Source organism: Aquarana catesbeiana, linkage group LG11 (assembly GCF_042186555.1).
Source record: "Aquarana catesbeiana isolate 2022-GZ linkage group LG11, ASM4218655v1, whole genome shotgun sequence".
In the NCBI taxonomy this organism is placed as follows: Eukaryota; Metazoa; Chordata; class Amphibia; order Anura; family Ranidae; genus Aquarana; species Aquarana catesbeiana.
The window spans coordinates 254,921,326-254,937,286 of NC_133334.1; the positions used below are offsets into that span (position 1 = coordinate 254,921,326).

Consider the following 15,961-nt stretch of genomic DNA (forward strand, 5'->3'; position numbering starts at 1 on the left):
ATGAAGCCACAGCATCTAGGAGTTTGTAAGCTGCAATCTAATAAATGTTTGCTATTAGGTTTAATAAAAAATGATGATGTTGCAGCTTAGGGGGGTGCCTCTCTTGCCTCGGCCCGGTCACTCATCACTGAATTCTGATCCGATTTCCATATTTTCTCTCTTTCAGGTGTCTGCAGAGCACGGACATCGTAAAAAGTATGCTAGAAACGTTCAGAGCCAAAATTTCCCCCCCAGCCACATCCGAGGACTGCCTGTACCTCAATATCTTCACTCCGGCTGACCGCAGACAGGACGCCAAACTACCGGTGAGTCTGGCTTCAGATTATGGGAGATATTGCCGGATTGTAGTCGGGAAATACATACAGTCAGGTCCATAAATATTGGGACATTGACACAATTCTAATCTTTTTGGCTCTATACACCACCACAATGGATTTGAAATGAAATGAACAAGATGTGCTTTAACTGCAGACTTTCAGCTTTAATTTGAGGGTATTTACATCCAAATCAGGTGAATGGTGTAGGAATTACAACAATTTGTATATGTGCCTCCCACTTTTTAAGGGACCAAAAGTAATGGGACAGATTAACAATCATCCATCAAACTTTCACTTTTTAATACTTGGTTGTAAATCCTTTGCAGTCAATAACAGCCTGAAGTCTGGAAGGCATAGACATCACCAGTTGTTGGGTGTCATCCCTGGTGATGCTCTGCCAGGCCTCTACTGCAACTGTCTTCAGTTCCTGCTTGTTCTTGGGGCATTTTCCCTTCAGTTTTGTCTTCAGCAAGTGAAATGCATGCTCAATCGGATTCAGGTCAGGTGATTGACTTGGCCTTTGCATAACATTCCACTTTTTTCCCTTAAAAATCTCTTTGGTTGCTTTCGCAGTATGCTTCGGGTCATTGTCCATCTGCACTGTGAAGCGCCGTCCAATGAGTTCTGAAGCATTTTGCTGAATATGAGCAGATAATATTGCCCGAAACACTTCAGAATTCATCCTGCTGCTTTTGTCAGCAGTCACATCATCAATAAATACAAGAGAACCAATTCTATTGCCAGCCATACATGCCCACGCCATGACACTACCACCACCATGCTTCACTGATGAGGTGGTATGCTTTGGATCATGAGCAGTTCCTTTCCTTCTCCATACTCTTCTCTTCCCATCACTCTGGTACAAGTTGATCTTGGTCTCATCTGTCCATAGGATGTTGTTCCAGAACTGTGAAAGCTTTTTTAGATGTTGTTTGGCAAACTCTAATCTGGCCTTCCAGTTTTTGAGGCTCACCAATGGTTTACATCTTGTGGTGAACCCTCTGTATTCACTCTGGTGAAGTCTTCTCTTGATTGTTGACTTTGACACACTTACACCTACCTCCTGGAGAGTGTTCTTGATCTGGCCAACTGTTGTTAAGGGTGTTTTCTTCACCAGGGAAAGAATTCTTCGGTCATCCAACACAGTTGTTTTCCGTGGTCTTCCGGGTCTTTTGGTGTTGCTGAGCTCACCGGTGCGTTCTTTCTTTTTAAGGATGTTCCAAACAGTTGATTTGGCCACACCTAATGTTTTTGCTATCTCTCTGATGGGTTTGTTTTGTTTTTTCAGCCTAATGATGGCTTGCTTCACTGATAGTGACAGCTCTTTGGATCTCATATTGAGAGTTAACAGCAACAGATTCCAAATGTAAATAGCACACTTGAAATGAACTCTGGACCTTTTATTTGCTCCTTGTAAATGGGCTAATGAGGGAATAACACACACCTGGCCATGGAACAGGTGAGCAGCCAATTGTCCCATTACTTTTGGTTCCTTCAAAAAGTGGGAGGCACATATACAAACTGTTGTAATTCCTACACCGTTCAACTGATTTGGATGTAAATACTCTCAAATTAAAGCTGAAAGTCTGCAGTTGAAGCACATCTTTGTTTCATTTCAAATCCATTGTGGCGGTATATAGAGCCAAAAAGATTAGAATTGTGTCGATGTCCCAATATTTATGGACTTGACTATATCTATAACTATAGATATATATATATATATATATCTATAGTTATAGATATATATATATATATATATATATATATATATATATATATATATATACACATATGTGTGTGTGTGTGTGTATGTGTATATATATATATATATATATATATATATATATATATAGTGTAATGTGTAATCTTTTATTGATTCTTGCCAGGTGATGGTGTTCATTCACGGCGGTGCATTCGTTATAGGAGGATCCTTTATGTTTGAAGGTGTTGCGCTGAGCGCCCACGAAAATGTCATTGTTGTTTCCATCCAGTACCGCCTGGGGATTCCGGGATTCTTCAGGTAACGCACCATACACATCTCTCAGAATGATCAGTTGGTCCAGAGATTCTGGCAGCTGAAGTTCTAGGAAGATCTTTCACTTTTTTCATTCATAATAGTATTTTTTTTTTTACACTGCCCATAGGGTTTTGTTTTTTTTTCTGTTTTTTTTGTTTTTTGTTTTTTTTAAAAGAGTTAACTAACAGACTAAGATGTGAAAAAATATCTTATTTTTTTCTCTTCTCATAGGGTTTCTTTTTGCATAGAGTTGCCTGACTAAAAATAAATAATTTTTTATTGTTTCACTCTGCTTCAAGGTTTTGTATAAGTTGCCTTATGGACTAAAATGGGAAGAATGCATTGTTAATTATTTTACTCTGCTTGCATTTTTTATAGTAGTTGGCTAATAGACTAAATGTAAAAAAAAAAAAAAAAAAAAAAAAGCTCTATTATGTTCTGCTCACTTCTGCGCTTTATTATGTTCTGTTGACTAACAGACCTAAAATAAGAAAAAAGATATTAAAAAATAAATAAATAAATAAAATGATTATATTCTTCACTTTTTTTGTGAGTTTTCTTAGCCCTCGTTCACATTGGACAGGTCAAATTGCATGACAAGTTGCATTCTATTGCTGGCAATCGCACTGTTCAAATCGGTGTAACGCCGACTTTGCGGTGCTGCATCGATTTGAAAAAATAGTTCCTGCACTACTTTTGGCAATTTCAGGTGCGACTTGCATAGACAAAGCCGCACAGATGTCTTCAAAGTCACAACAGAAGTCGCACTGACATACGGCTTTGAAATCATGCGATTTCAGGTGAAGTTGCATGATTTCGAAGCCGCAGTCAATGTGAACGAGGGATAATAGTCTAAAATGGTGAAAAAAAAAAAAATTTATTTTATACAAAAGTTTTGTTTTAAACTTTATTTTTTTACAATTGATGAATTTTGCTTTACATACTTATATACTTTCAAATATGCTGGAGAAATTTGCGGAAAAATTGTGACATAATCAGGAGCCATGCTGATTTTTAAAATTTTTTTGCAGTCACGCTGCATGCTCCTGGCTCATAGTTAAATACATTATTTTGGGCCACAAGGAGCTCTGACTGACAACATTAATCTGGATTGAAGATGCCAAGCGATAAAAGGAGAGACTCAGGAGGTGGTAGGGATGGGGCCTGGCTTGACTTATACAGAAAAAGTCAAGATTTACATATAAATTCAGATGCCTGTATCTCTAGAACAGCTGAATGTTTTGACAAATTGTAATATTCATTCTCTCAGAACTTCAGGAGGTACATGGCCCTGGAAAAGAACTAACGTAGCCATTTTCTCCTCATTTGAATACAACCTGCCAGACGACTGGAAGCAGAAGAGGAGACTGTGAATGGTGCCATTAGTAGGCGTGGCTTTATTCTAGAAGACTATTTTTTTTATTGAACTGTCGCATGATCTCTGGAACATTTTGTTTTTCAGCTCCGGGGACAGCCAAGCTCCAGGAAATTATGGATTCCTGGATCAGGTGGAGGCACTGCGCTGGGTGAAAGAGAACATTGCAGATTTCGGGGGCGACCGAGACTCTGTCACCATATTTGGAGAGTCCGCTGGTGGGATGAGTGTCTCTGCATTGGTAACTATAGAGGAAACTTTTTTTCTATAGGATAAAAAAACGTGAAATTTGTGGGAGCTGCCAAATCAGACTTGTTTTCAATAGTGCCGACTCCAAAACCATCATCCTCCCTTCAGTACCTAGTGAGTCACCAAGCTGTTGCCCCCTAATGAGAACACTATCTCTGGCTGCAGTCGTGCTGATCCAATGGCTTCAGTACTTTCTTTCTTGGAACAAATAACGAGCTCTATCAATTTTATGATCTGCTTACTGGTCAACCATCTCAAAGAAACAAAACCAAGAAGCTGGCATCCTAAGGAGTTCAGCATTACCAGCCTCCATATTTCTCTCAGTACTAGTTTCCTCAACATAATAGAGCATGAATGAGGATGACAGCCCTGGAGCCTGCACTACAGGCAAGTCATATGAATGTGATACATTGTAGCTAATCTCTTCCTGTTTTCTTTCAGGTCTTGTCTCCACTAGCCAAGGGCTTGTTCCACCGAGCTATCGCTGAGAGTGGTGCGGCCCTCGTTCCAGGGATGTTCACCAAGTCTGCAGAGCAGACTATCTTTGTGCGGAATGTAAGTCCCGGCGTTGATGGCGGATATGCGAAATCCATACACACTGAGCGGTGAAATTACCTGTCTGGTTGTTACTGAAAAAATAACTAGGGGAGGTCAGAAGGTCAAATGTCCAAGCTTGTGACCGGTTCCTGTGTGTGCCAGAATGATGGACTGGAATCATCAAAGAGAAGGTGGGAAGAGGACAGAGAAAGAGAGGATAGAAATGAGTAGGATGGAAGAGGATAGAGAGGGGAAGAGCAGATAGAGCTGAGGCGGAGGAATGAGAGGATGGAATAGAGAAGGAGGAGGATAAAGATGGGGGAGAGAGGACGGATGAAGAGATGGGAGAGAGAGAGGACAGATGAAGAGATGGGAGAGAGAGGACAGATGGAGAGAGAGAGAGAGAGAGGACAGATGGAGAGAGAGAGAGAGAGGACAGATGGAGAGAGAGAGGACAGATGGAGAGAGAGAGAGAGGACAGATGGAGAGAGAGGAAGAGAGAGAGAGAGAGAAAAAAAACTGTTTCACATTAGGATGAGATTTTCTATCTATTCAGAATGACATCACAGCTGACTGAGTTTCCACTGTCCTGTAATCAGACGCCATCTTGCTGTTGCAGATAATCGCCAACATTTCCGGCTGTGATGGGGTGTCAATGGTGGATTGTCTGAAAGCACTATCTGAAGAGGAAATTCTTTCCATAAGTGTTGCTATGGTATTGTATATTCACCTATATAATGCCCCTTCATAACTGGTTACCACAAGTGTCATCAAACCCAATGGACCTCATTCAGAGGATAGGCCATTGTGTCATTTAGTGTAGGTGGGCATCCATTTCATCAGAAATACGTTTGGCAGATATGTAAAGCAAAGTTTGTATATTGAGTTGGATCTGCCGCTGTTTTCACACAAACTGACTTTTTTGATGAAAGTATGTTGAAATTAGCCTAAAATTTCACCATGGTAAAATTAGCTTGAACAACAAAATAATGACATAGTATAGTTTTCTAACAAAGCCATGTGATAACCATTCCAGATCTGACATGACTTGGTGATCACATGACTATTTTGGTAAAGGGTTGGGGTTCCTTAGTATTTATTGTCATGTCCACAGCTAATGAGGGGCCATTTTTTTGGCACAAGAATGGCTCCAAGAGAAGTTTCCAAAACTCTCAGGAAACATTTCGCCTTTAAAAAACACCAAAAACCATTGGTCTTCCATATTGACTCCAAGGCATTTTACCAAACTGTTGGTATGTGGACCTCTACCACTGAATCCAGTCATCACCTGTGATGATAGTGATAGTTTCAGCATGCTCAAGCATTAGAGTGTCGTCATGAATAACACTTCCATTTTCTGTCTCTGCAGCATTTTATTACTCCCCCAGTAACTGTCGATGGCGTCTTCCTCCCAAAACCTGCAGAGCAGATCTTGGCAGAAAAAGAGAACAATCCGGTTGCGTTCATGACCGGTGTGGTGGAACAGGAATGCGGCTGGGTTCTTCCCTCGGTAAGAGACTTGCTCCATACAGCTCCACTGATATCAAAGATTGCAGATGGTTCCAGGAGTGCGTAAAGGGGAACTCTGCCACTTAATGCTTTTCATGTCCGGTGTCTTGGATGCATCCTATGGCTTTGTGCACATGGCCAAACAGGGGCCATACAGTATGCAGAGCCTACCCTCTGCCACCTTATACAGCCGCCCCTTGAGATGACTGGGCAGAGGCAGTTGTATGTGGTTGTATGCTGGTGTTTACACAAAGCACTCACAGGCACACTCTCATATGCTGAGATCGCAGATAGTGTACACACGATCGGACTTTCCGACAACAAAACCGTGGAATTTTGTTCGAAGGGTGTTGGCTCCAACTTGTTTTGCATACACACGGTCACAAAAATGTTGGCCAACAATTACGAACGTAGTGACGTACAAGACATATGGCGAGCCGATAAAAAGGAAGTTCAATGGTCATGTGATATCTCCATTACGAACGCTAGTTTTACAAGACCGAATGCTTCCGGCTTGTCCTTGATTCTGAGCATGCGTGTTTGTACTTTGGACTTTTTTCCAACGGACTTGTGTACACACGATCGGAAAGTTTGAGAACATGCTAGCCAACATTTGTTGACGGAAAGTCCAACAACAATTGTCCGATGGAGCATACACCTGGTCGGACTTACTGCCAACAAGCTCACATCCAACATTTCCCGTCAGAAAATCGGATCGTGTGTACGCGGCATAAGTCTGGAGAATATGTCAGTGCACATGTGGATGCTTTACCCAAACACCAGTGCCCAACCACATACAATGTCTCTTCCTATTCATCTCGATGGGCAGCTGTACGTGGCGGTAGCTCTGCACGCTGTAGGCCCCTGTGAGAAGACTGCTCTGGTACTTGCTCGAGCTTACTCACTGTAGTCTCCGGTAGGAAAATGGATGGTCCCTTAGAGGCGACAGCTTCCTTTCTACCTCCGACCAGAACTGGTTCCCTATCCGGCTGAACCTTCTCAACTTGGTTGGACTCGAATCTTGCGGTCCCAACCCTACGCTGCTCCTCCTGCCCCTGGATAGGCCTCAGGCAGCCTAGCAGCCAGGTGTCCCCAGGATTGGCCTCAGGCTTCCGTCCTAGCAGCCTGGGGCAACATAACATACAATCACCTAGACAGCCATCCAGGTGGCACAGAATCCCCGATCACCTGAGTCCACCCAAATAAATAGGCTCTCCCAACAGGCCAAGGGGCTAAAGAAACCTCTGCCAATTGGCTGAGACATCCCATCCATTCATACTGACCTTGCGAAGCCCCCTGTCATTTTAATGTCACCAGCCACAGTGCCAGAAGAGATAGGGTGCAGAAATTCCAGAATTACAGGGGAATCAATTAATCTTCTAACAATTAGCCAGGAAAATTACCACCTGGCAAACTAAATTTATTAGCAACCCTTCCTAAACACCAAGGTGCTACATGTGTATATATATAGAAGCGTTACATTGTTTTCTAATTAAATGTATCAGGAGGACTTGAGCACTGACGTGTAGAAGGTGTGATGGAGTTTGTCACATTGTGAATGATATATGAGGAAGTGCAGAAGATGTAACATTTTTTTATTGGAGCAACATTTTTATATAATTTGCTAACAAAAAAAATATCTAAATCAGCTATTTAAAAAACATTCAGCCTTAAAAATAATCGAGGTGACCCCAAAGCATCTGAGGTTTCTCTGTAATTGAAGTTATTGATCATCCTCTTGTTTTGAATTGTACTGTTCGGTGTAGTGTTTCCCTACATTGTAAAGCGCTGCACAAAATGTTGGCGCTATATAAATCCTGTATAATAATTACTGATTTCCTCATCACTTGCAGGCAATGATGAATGTGAGCGGATTGGTGGAAGGACTGGATAGAGAAACTGTATCCTCTTGGCTACAGAGCCACCCCATCATGGTAGTATCATCTCTGTGTGCCTCCATGCCTGTCACAATGTACACTGTGTGAATTATCATTGCTTAGATTGTTTTATGACTTCACTTTACATCTGTGCTGGCAAAATTTGAATCCTCTGATAAGGGAGCTTGGCTGAATACAACTGAGGCTTAAAGGGACAGTCCGCAAGACTCACAGGCAGAACACATACTGTATATAGGAGCTGTTTTACCTGCCAGACAATGTGTAATATAACACACTTACTATTGTGACTCCCCACATAGCATAAGACTAAGGGTGATGATACTTATCAGATCCTGCACTTCTGCAGACTTTGTGCCACTGCCCCGCCTCCTGGCTGCTTTCTGACTACTCATGACATCCCACACTGGTGACGCCCACCTGTAAAGCCACCTTCCCTATGCAGAGCAGCCACACCCACTGTAAGCCTGATCTGACTTACAGCTAGTGTGTATTGATTCAGTGTAAAGATTTATTCCAGGTGATTATTTTGCCAGAATGTAAAAATGATTAATTTATGAAAAGATACATAAGTGAGCTACAAGAAGTTTCATGTTCACTGCAGGCTGACCCCAAAAACCTAGTGACATCACTGCTCCATGAGCTACGGAATGCCTCATGCCTATTAATGTGACTGCCTCCTAGTGAGTTAATAAGTGTAGGCCGGAAAGTCAGTGTACATCATCCAGCTTTGCAGATTGTCAGTTGATAGTGGGGGAGGACCGTCAGGGAAGAGTGGGGACAATGTCTTTTAACCAATCTGGCTTTCTGGGTTCCAATTGGTTGCTATCAAATTTATAGCTAAATAAAAATGAAGCTGCTACAAATCTCTCAATGTGGTTCTCTCTGAATTGGTTTTATGGATGGCGGTCTTTTTGTTGGTGATGACCATTGTATCCTAATCTCTGTCATTGCAGGGATCATTAGGAGTCGCCATCCCGCTGCTGGTCGAAGAATATATTGGGGGTGAGGCAGATCCTGTTAAAGTCCGCAACCGCTTCCTGGACCTTTGTGGAGACATCATTTTTGTAATGCCGGCCCTGAAAACTGCAAAATATCACAGAGGTGAGTCCGGGACATTCCAGATTTCCTGTTTAAATGAAAATACCCAAACAAATCCGTCCGACCTTTGCATCGCAGTAGCTAAACATTTTTTGAGATTGGTCCCGAGAATCCATGAAATTCATTCCTAGTCCTGGGAAGACACATTTACCTACGCACAGCTGGCTTTCCATCTGGTTGTCAAGTTTCTGAACCTATAATAGGACAGGACGCTACTGGTTCCATAGTTAATGTTCGTTGTCTGTCAATAATTTGAATGTTATTACATCTAAAGAAACATTGTTACATAGTTACCTACATAACTGCAACTTGATTTGGATGTTAACGTTGTGTATACGGGAAATCTGGTATATACCTTAAAGTCCCATATCATGATCATTGTCCACTGCTGTGTCACCGAATCACCCAATACCTTCCGGCCATCACCAGTGGTGGGCGGAATGTACTCTGATAAAGGGTGATGTATACATAATGCCAGACAAATGGTGGCCTGCCTGAACATAGTCTCACTCCTTGACATAGCTATGTTTCTTGCCCCCATTACATTGCTTTGGTAGCTGATGGGGGCCTGGGGATGCTGGCAGTTGAAGGGAGCTCAAGGATGTTGGCAGTTGATAGCAGTCCAGGGACAGTGACAGCTGAAGACATCATAGGGATACTGGCAGATGAAGGGAGCCTGGGGGGTGCTCAAAGCTTAAGGGGCCTGAGGATGATGGCAGTCACAGGGAGCCCATGGTGGTAGCAGCTGGGGGGAGCCTAGGGATTCTGGTAACTGATGGAAACACAAGAACTCTGATAGCTGAAGGGAACCTGGGAGTGCTGGCAGCTGGAGGGAGCCCGGGGATACTGGCAGCTGGAGGGAGCCCGGGGATACTGGCAGCTGGAGGGAGCCCGGGGATACTGGCAGCTGGAGGGAGCCCGGGGATGCTGGCAGCTGGAGGGAGCCCGGGGATGCTGACAGCTGGAGGGAGCCCGGGGATGCTGGCAGCTGGAGGGAGCCCGGGGATGCTGGCAGCTGGAGGGAGCCCGGGGATACTGGCAGCTGGAGGGAGTCCGGGGATGCTGGCAGCTGGAGGGAGCCCGGGAATTGAGTCAATTGAAGGGTGCCAAGGAAAGCTGGAAACTGAAGAGAACCGGGGTGATGGCAGTTAAAGGGAGCCTAGGAATGATGCCAGTTAAATAAAACCAAGGAATGCTGGTAGCTAATAGGAGTCTGGAAATGCTGGAACCTGAAGGGTGTTTGGGAATGATAGCAGTTCATGAAAAACCTGGAAACGCTGGCACCTGAAGGGAGCTTGGGGATGCTGAAAGCTGAAAAACCCAGGGATGCTGGTACCTAAAAGAGGTTAAGGGATCCTGGCGGTTGAAGGGAGACCGGGGATGCTAGCAGTTAAAGGGAGCCCAGGGATGCTGCTAGGTATCGGAAAAACCTACCTATTGGATGAATTGGTGGGGTAGCAGAAACGGGAAGTCGCTTCTTCCTAGATTTGGGTTGATTCCTAATTTAAATGCCTTTCAACTATGCATTCTAGTTCTGATAGTAATCTATTTTCTTCTTGCAGATTCTGGATATCCCGTCTACTTCTACGAGTTCCGCCGTCGTCCATCTCTTTTTAAAGACACTAAGCCTGATTTTGTGAAGGCCGACCATGGCGATGAGATTTACTTTGTGATTGGAGGACCCTTCCTCAGTGACGATATTCTATTTTCAAGTAAATCCACTTTCCCAACTACTGCTCCTTCTACCATTCACCCAACAGACTTTGTAGGCTGATTCAGTGATTGGTCATCTGTGAACGATCTGATATCTGGTTATCACTTTGTTGTATCTCCGCATCTGTTGTTGTTGTATCTCGGCATAACTTTCCAGATTGTCACTTCTCTTTTCTCCACCAGGCCAATCAGAGGAAGATGAAAAGGTCCTTAGTAAAAACGTCATGAAATACTGGGCCAACTTTGCTCGGACCGGGTAAGACTCAAATAATTGGGCCTTAAGTACTGAACGCTGCACTGCTGGGCTTGACTTATTGGACCAGTAATAAAGATGACCAGTCATGGTTGGGTTTATACAAGAATGTGAATACACAGTCATAAATTATTATAAATGGTGCAAGCTTCTCTATGACCTTGCAAAGAAATGCACAGCTCTGTTCTTCCTTAATGTCGTGTACACTCAATGCTGGGGGGAAATGTTCTTCATAGTGCCTTGGTGGCTGGAGAGAGAGGAGGAAATCCCCGATGCTGCACATCCACGTAGGTATTCAGAAGTGAAATGACAACCTCAGCCTGGACTCCTGCCAGGCCACACCCCCAACGCGTTTCGCCCTGCCCCTCCAAGCTTACTCATGGGGATAGTGCCTTGGTGGGTAATTTTCTCTTTCTTGCAATGTTAAGGCCTTGGTTTCAATTCCTAATTTTATCAATATGGAGTATATATTGTATGTCTTGCCTGTGTCAGAACTATATAAATGTATAATAATACTGTGGGGGAAGGGAGGAGGCAGTAGAGGGTAAGCTCTTCTGGTGCAGAGACTGATGTGACTGGCTCAGTGTTCTCTGTACAGCACTGTGGTATATGTCAGAGCTATATAAATGTATAATAATAGTGTGTGGATTTTAGAGCGTACGCTCCTCTCGTGCAGTTTTACCCTTCCCTCTCCCTTTTTTATGCTGATTATTATTTCTATTCATCTTATTTTAGTGACCCCAATGGACCCGGTTTGGCTAACTGGCCACGGTATGACCAGGATGAAGATTATCTGCAGATTGATATTCAGCCGAAGCAGAAGGCCGCTCAGAGACTGAAAGACGCAAAATATGAATTTTGGACCAAAATACTCCCTGAGAAAATCCAAAAGATATCGGAGGAGCAGGCAGAGCATAGCGAGCTTTAGAACCGTCTGGATTGTATAGTAAATAAATCACCATTCCAAAGCATTTTGCAGCAAGACAATTAAAGTCCAAAGTGACTAAAAGCTGATAATTCAGTTGTGGGTGGAGACTGGCTGTTTGTATTTTTTCTGTATCTTGGGGACTCTGTAATGGTGTTCCCAGCTCCGCCCCCACCACAGAGTCTTTCTCCTGCTGCAGAATTGTCTTATTCCAATCAGGGAGTAGTGTCCTCGGACACTGAACACAGGGACATATCAAGTTCCAGATCACGTTTCATCCTGCCAGCTCTGACCCATAATTCAAATATCAATTTTGTGTGGATTGGCCCTGTAAAAAGGGGAGTTCCGCCCTGACTCACTCTTTAATAGTACTGAGAATCTGAGATGCTGTGAACCAGCGGGGTAACATTCCATTCTCCAAATACTGTGAAAAAAACTGAAATAAATGTTTTCGTTTTTTACCGTAAATATATTTTGTCTGATTATTTCCCGACTTGATCCCTCTGCTCTGAGAATCGTATTCATGAATTTTCCAACAATGGCGGCTCACAGGTCTGGAAGCTATGACACTTTAAATATCAATGTGGATTTTTGAGCTCAAGTTAAACCAGAATGAAACTCTAAAAATAAAAATTGCTGGCAGGGTGGGATATTCGGCAGAAAGGACATACTTAGGGGTTGACTTACTAAAGCGAAAAGACTATGCACTTTGCAAAGTGCAGTTGTTCCCGAGCTTAGTAAATGAGCAGAAGCTCTGCTGACTTCCATCATCCAATCATGTACAAGCATAAAATGCTGTTTTTATTTCTTTCCTTGTAAAGTGAAGCATTACCTAATTTACTAAGCTCTGGAGCAACTGCATTTGCAGAGGGCAATTGCACTCTACAAAGTGGGCAGTCTATTTTGCATTAAAGCATTTGTAACCCCAACATTTCATGATCCTGATATGTTCCTGCAGTACCATGTACTTGTATGAGAAAGTATCCTGATCTCTTTGTATTGCTTCCTTTATGAGAAATCCCTGGTGTTCCTGCCAGTCCCTCTGGTTTCCAACTAAGAACTGACCACACTAAGCAGGAGAACACATCGTGGTCAGTTCTCTAGCTATGCTGGGAGCTCAGTGTTCTCCTCCAATGATCAGACTTGTCCTTACATGCCTCTGCTGCACAGCAATTTACTGGGAAGCTCAGTGTGCTGCTTCTTCTCCTCCCCCCAGCTCTTATGCAGCTGAGAACAGAGGGAATGTGATCACTTATGTAGCAAGGTCCCAGGCCTCCTTTGGTCTAATGAGAACCTCCAGGGCCAGAGATGGCTAATATCCTTCTGTAAATGGTGGGTTGTGAGGCATAGTGGGTGCAAGGCAGTTAGATTCATTGGGCGCCAGACACTTCTTGAATGCAAAAGAGATTTTATTTCTCTTAACAGAACTTTGGGAGAGAGGGTTAGGGCCAGGTCACCCTTAAATAGTTGCAAGATTAATTGACAGACTCCGAGACTTCAACAGGAGCACAGCCATGCAGGAAAAGGCATCCAGCAAGAAGCCACATCTGCATGTGTAGGAATGCTGTCTCCTATGGGAACAGTCTTTAACAGTTCCTAACACAAAGTGTAACAGTTCCTTCACTTCCACTACAAACACTTCTTGTAGTTCTTCAGCCCACTGAGCTCCCAGTCTCTCTCACTAGAATAGTTATTCACTACCACTGAATCCCTTGAGCTCCTCCAGTCTTCTCTGCTGGGTCCCTTGCTTGGCACTCAGGATACTTCTCAAGCTTCACCCCACTGTCCTGCTCGGTCCCTGGCTTGACACACAAGCCTACTCTGCAAGCGTCACCTCTGCTGGTTGGGTCCCTGGCTTGATACCCACTGAAGTTTCCAGATTCTTCACCCTCGGTTGGTGAGAATACTGCTCCGATACTTGCTTCAGCTACTCACTGTGGTCCCTGGTAATAAGGTGATTGGTCCCTTAGTGGCACTGGCGACAGCTTCCCCTCTACCTCCGACCACGACAGGTTCTTCGTCCGGCAAAACTATCACTTCTGGTTGGAATGCAAGCCGCAATCCCAACCCTGAGCTACTCTCTTGCGTCTGGATAGGCCTTCAGCCTAGCAGCCAGATGTACCCAGGATAGGCCCAAAATCCAGCCTAGCAACACAGTCAATACAATACACGTCCACCCAGATAGCCATCCAGGTACCCAGCCACCTAGCGGCAAAAGAGAGAAGTGCAGCAACTACAGACTAATGACGCGTACACGCGGTCGGATTTTCCGATGGGAAATGTTCGATAGGAGCTTGTTGGCGCAAATTCCGACCGTGTGTAGGCTCCATCTGACATTTTCCATTGGAATTTCTGACAAACAAATTTTGATATCTGGACAACAAAATCTGTTGCCGGAAATTCCGATCGTGTGTACAGAATTGTGACACACAAAATTCCACGCATGCTCGGAATCAAGCAGAAGAGCCTCACTGGCTATTGAACTTGTGTTGTACGTCACCGCGTTCTTGACGTTTGGAATTTCCGACAAGATTTGTGTGACCGTGTGTATGCAAGATAAGTTTGAGCCAACATCCGAAAAACATGGATTTTGTTGTCAGAATGTGCGATCGTGTGTACGCAGCATTAGAGTGAAATCAATTGATCCTCAACAATTAGCCAAGGTAGCTATATCTGGCAGGTAAATTTAGGAGCAACCCTGCCTAAACACCAGGGTGCTACACTTATAAAAAAAATGGACAAAAGGGTATTTATAAAGTGTTTTTCTTTTTCATACATCATGGGGCACAGAGTCAGGCTAATATTCATTACCTACTGGGTTATACTCCATCAGGTGAATGGACACGGGTAGACAAAAGGTCTTCAGACAGGAAGTGTCCCAGCCTGAGTTGCCAGTGTCCCAGCCTGAGTTGCCAGTGTTCCAGCCGGAGTTGCCAGTGTTCCAGCCGGAGTTGCCAGTGCCTACCTTCCAGTCTGATGTGCCCGCTTTCCAGCCTTATGTGCCCGCTTTCCAGCCTGATGTGCCCGCCTTCCAGCCTGATGTGCCCGCCTTCCAGCCTGATGTGCCCGCCTTCCAGCCTGATGTGCCCGCTTTCCAGTCTGATGCGCCCGATTTCCAGCCTGATGCGCCCGCTTTCCAGCCTGATGAGCCAACTTTCCAGCCTGATGTGTCCGTTGCCCAGTCTGATGTGTCTGCTGCCCAGCCTGATGTGTTCCTGTCCGCTGCCCAGCCTGATGTGTTCCTGTCCGCTGCCCAGCCTGATGTGTTCCTGTCCGCTGCCCAGCCTGATGTGTTTCTATCCGCCTCCCAGCTTGGTGTGTTCCTGACTACTGCCCAGTTTGGTGTGTTCCTGTCTGCTGCCCAGCCTGATGTGTTCCTGTCCGTTGCCCAGCCTGATGTGTTCCTGTCCATTGCCCAGCCTGGTGTGTTCCTGTCCGCTGCCCAGCCTGATGTGTTCCTGTCCGCGGCCCTGCCTGGTGTGTTCCTGTCTGCCACCCAGCCTGATGTGCCACTGCCTGCTGCCCAGCTTGAAGTGCCCGCTGCCCAGCTTGAAGTGCCTGCTGCCCGGCTGGACACCATGGGCTTTCCCCAGCAACAGCTAGTTGGATCTTCCGGAGGTCGCTCCTTCGAGGGGGGGTACTGTCTGGAAAGGTCCCCTCCACTGGTGATATCGATCATTTGGCGTGCAGTACTGAGATCCACCAGCAGGTGTCTCCTGGCAGTTTGGAGCTGTCAGAGGAGCATTTCCCTGCTGGCATTTTGTCACCTTTGGGCCGCAGTACTGGCGTCCACCAGCAGAGGGATCCTGGCAGTATGAGCAGGTATTACCCTTTGCAGACAGGCGTCACCTGACTTTAATTAGCAGCTGCAGTATAAATACCCGGCAGGTGCGCACACATCTTGCCTTGGTATTGTCCTTGAGCCCTGACTTGCAGCCTGCATCCTGTTTACCTGATTTCTGAGACCTGATTCCTGGAGCCTGTTGATCCTGTTCCCTGTCTGTTACCTTAACCCTGGACCCTGAGCCTTGTATCTGACCTGTCCCTCCTGTGATCCATCCATCCTCTCT

General features: G+C 44.8%; 1 protein-coding gene across 5 annotated transcripts in view; it reads left to right on the forward strand.

Annotated features, from left to right (window-relative positions):
• LOC141112680 (uncharacterized) overlaps positions 1-15,961 on the forward strand; it is a 170,866-nt gene that overhangs the window by 93,355 nt on the left and 61,550 nt on the right. For 3 of the 5 annotated variants that reach the window (XM_073605676.1, XM_073605679.1, XM_073605678.1), the window contains exons 27-37: positions 167-305; positions 2,204-2,337; positions 3,797-3,950; positions 4,400-4,513; positions 5,115-5,210; positions 5,865-6,005; positions 7,858-7,938; positions 8,856-9,003; positions 10,563-10,712; positions 10,897-10,969; positions 11,702-12,359. The exons of the other annotated variants lie outside the window; for them this stretch is intronic. In XM_073605676.1, the coding sequence (XP_073461777.1) occupies positions 167-305; positions 2,204-2,337; positions 3,797-3,950; positions 4,400-4,513; positions 5,115-5,210; positions 5,865-6,005; positions 7,858-7,938; positions 8,856-9,003; positions 10,563-10,712; positions 10,897-10,969; positions 11,702-11,894 (1,423 nt within the window). In that variant the 3' untranslated portion in view covers positions 11,895-12,359. Of the gene's footprint in view, positions 1-166; positions 306-2,203; positions 2,338-3,796; positions 3,951-4,399; positions 4,514-5,114; positions 5,211-5,864; positions 6,006-7,857; positions 7,939-8,855; positions 9,004-10,562; positions 10,713-10,896; positions 10,970-11,701; positions 12,360-15,961 lie in introns of those variants that run through there. 5 annotated transcript variants of the gene reach the window in all.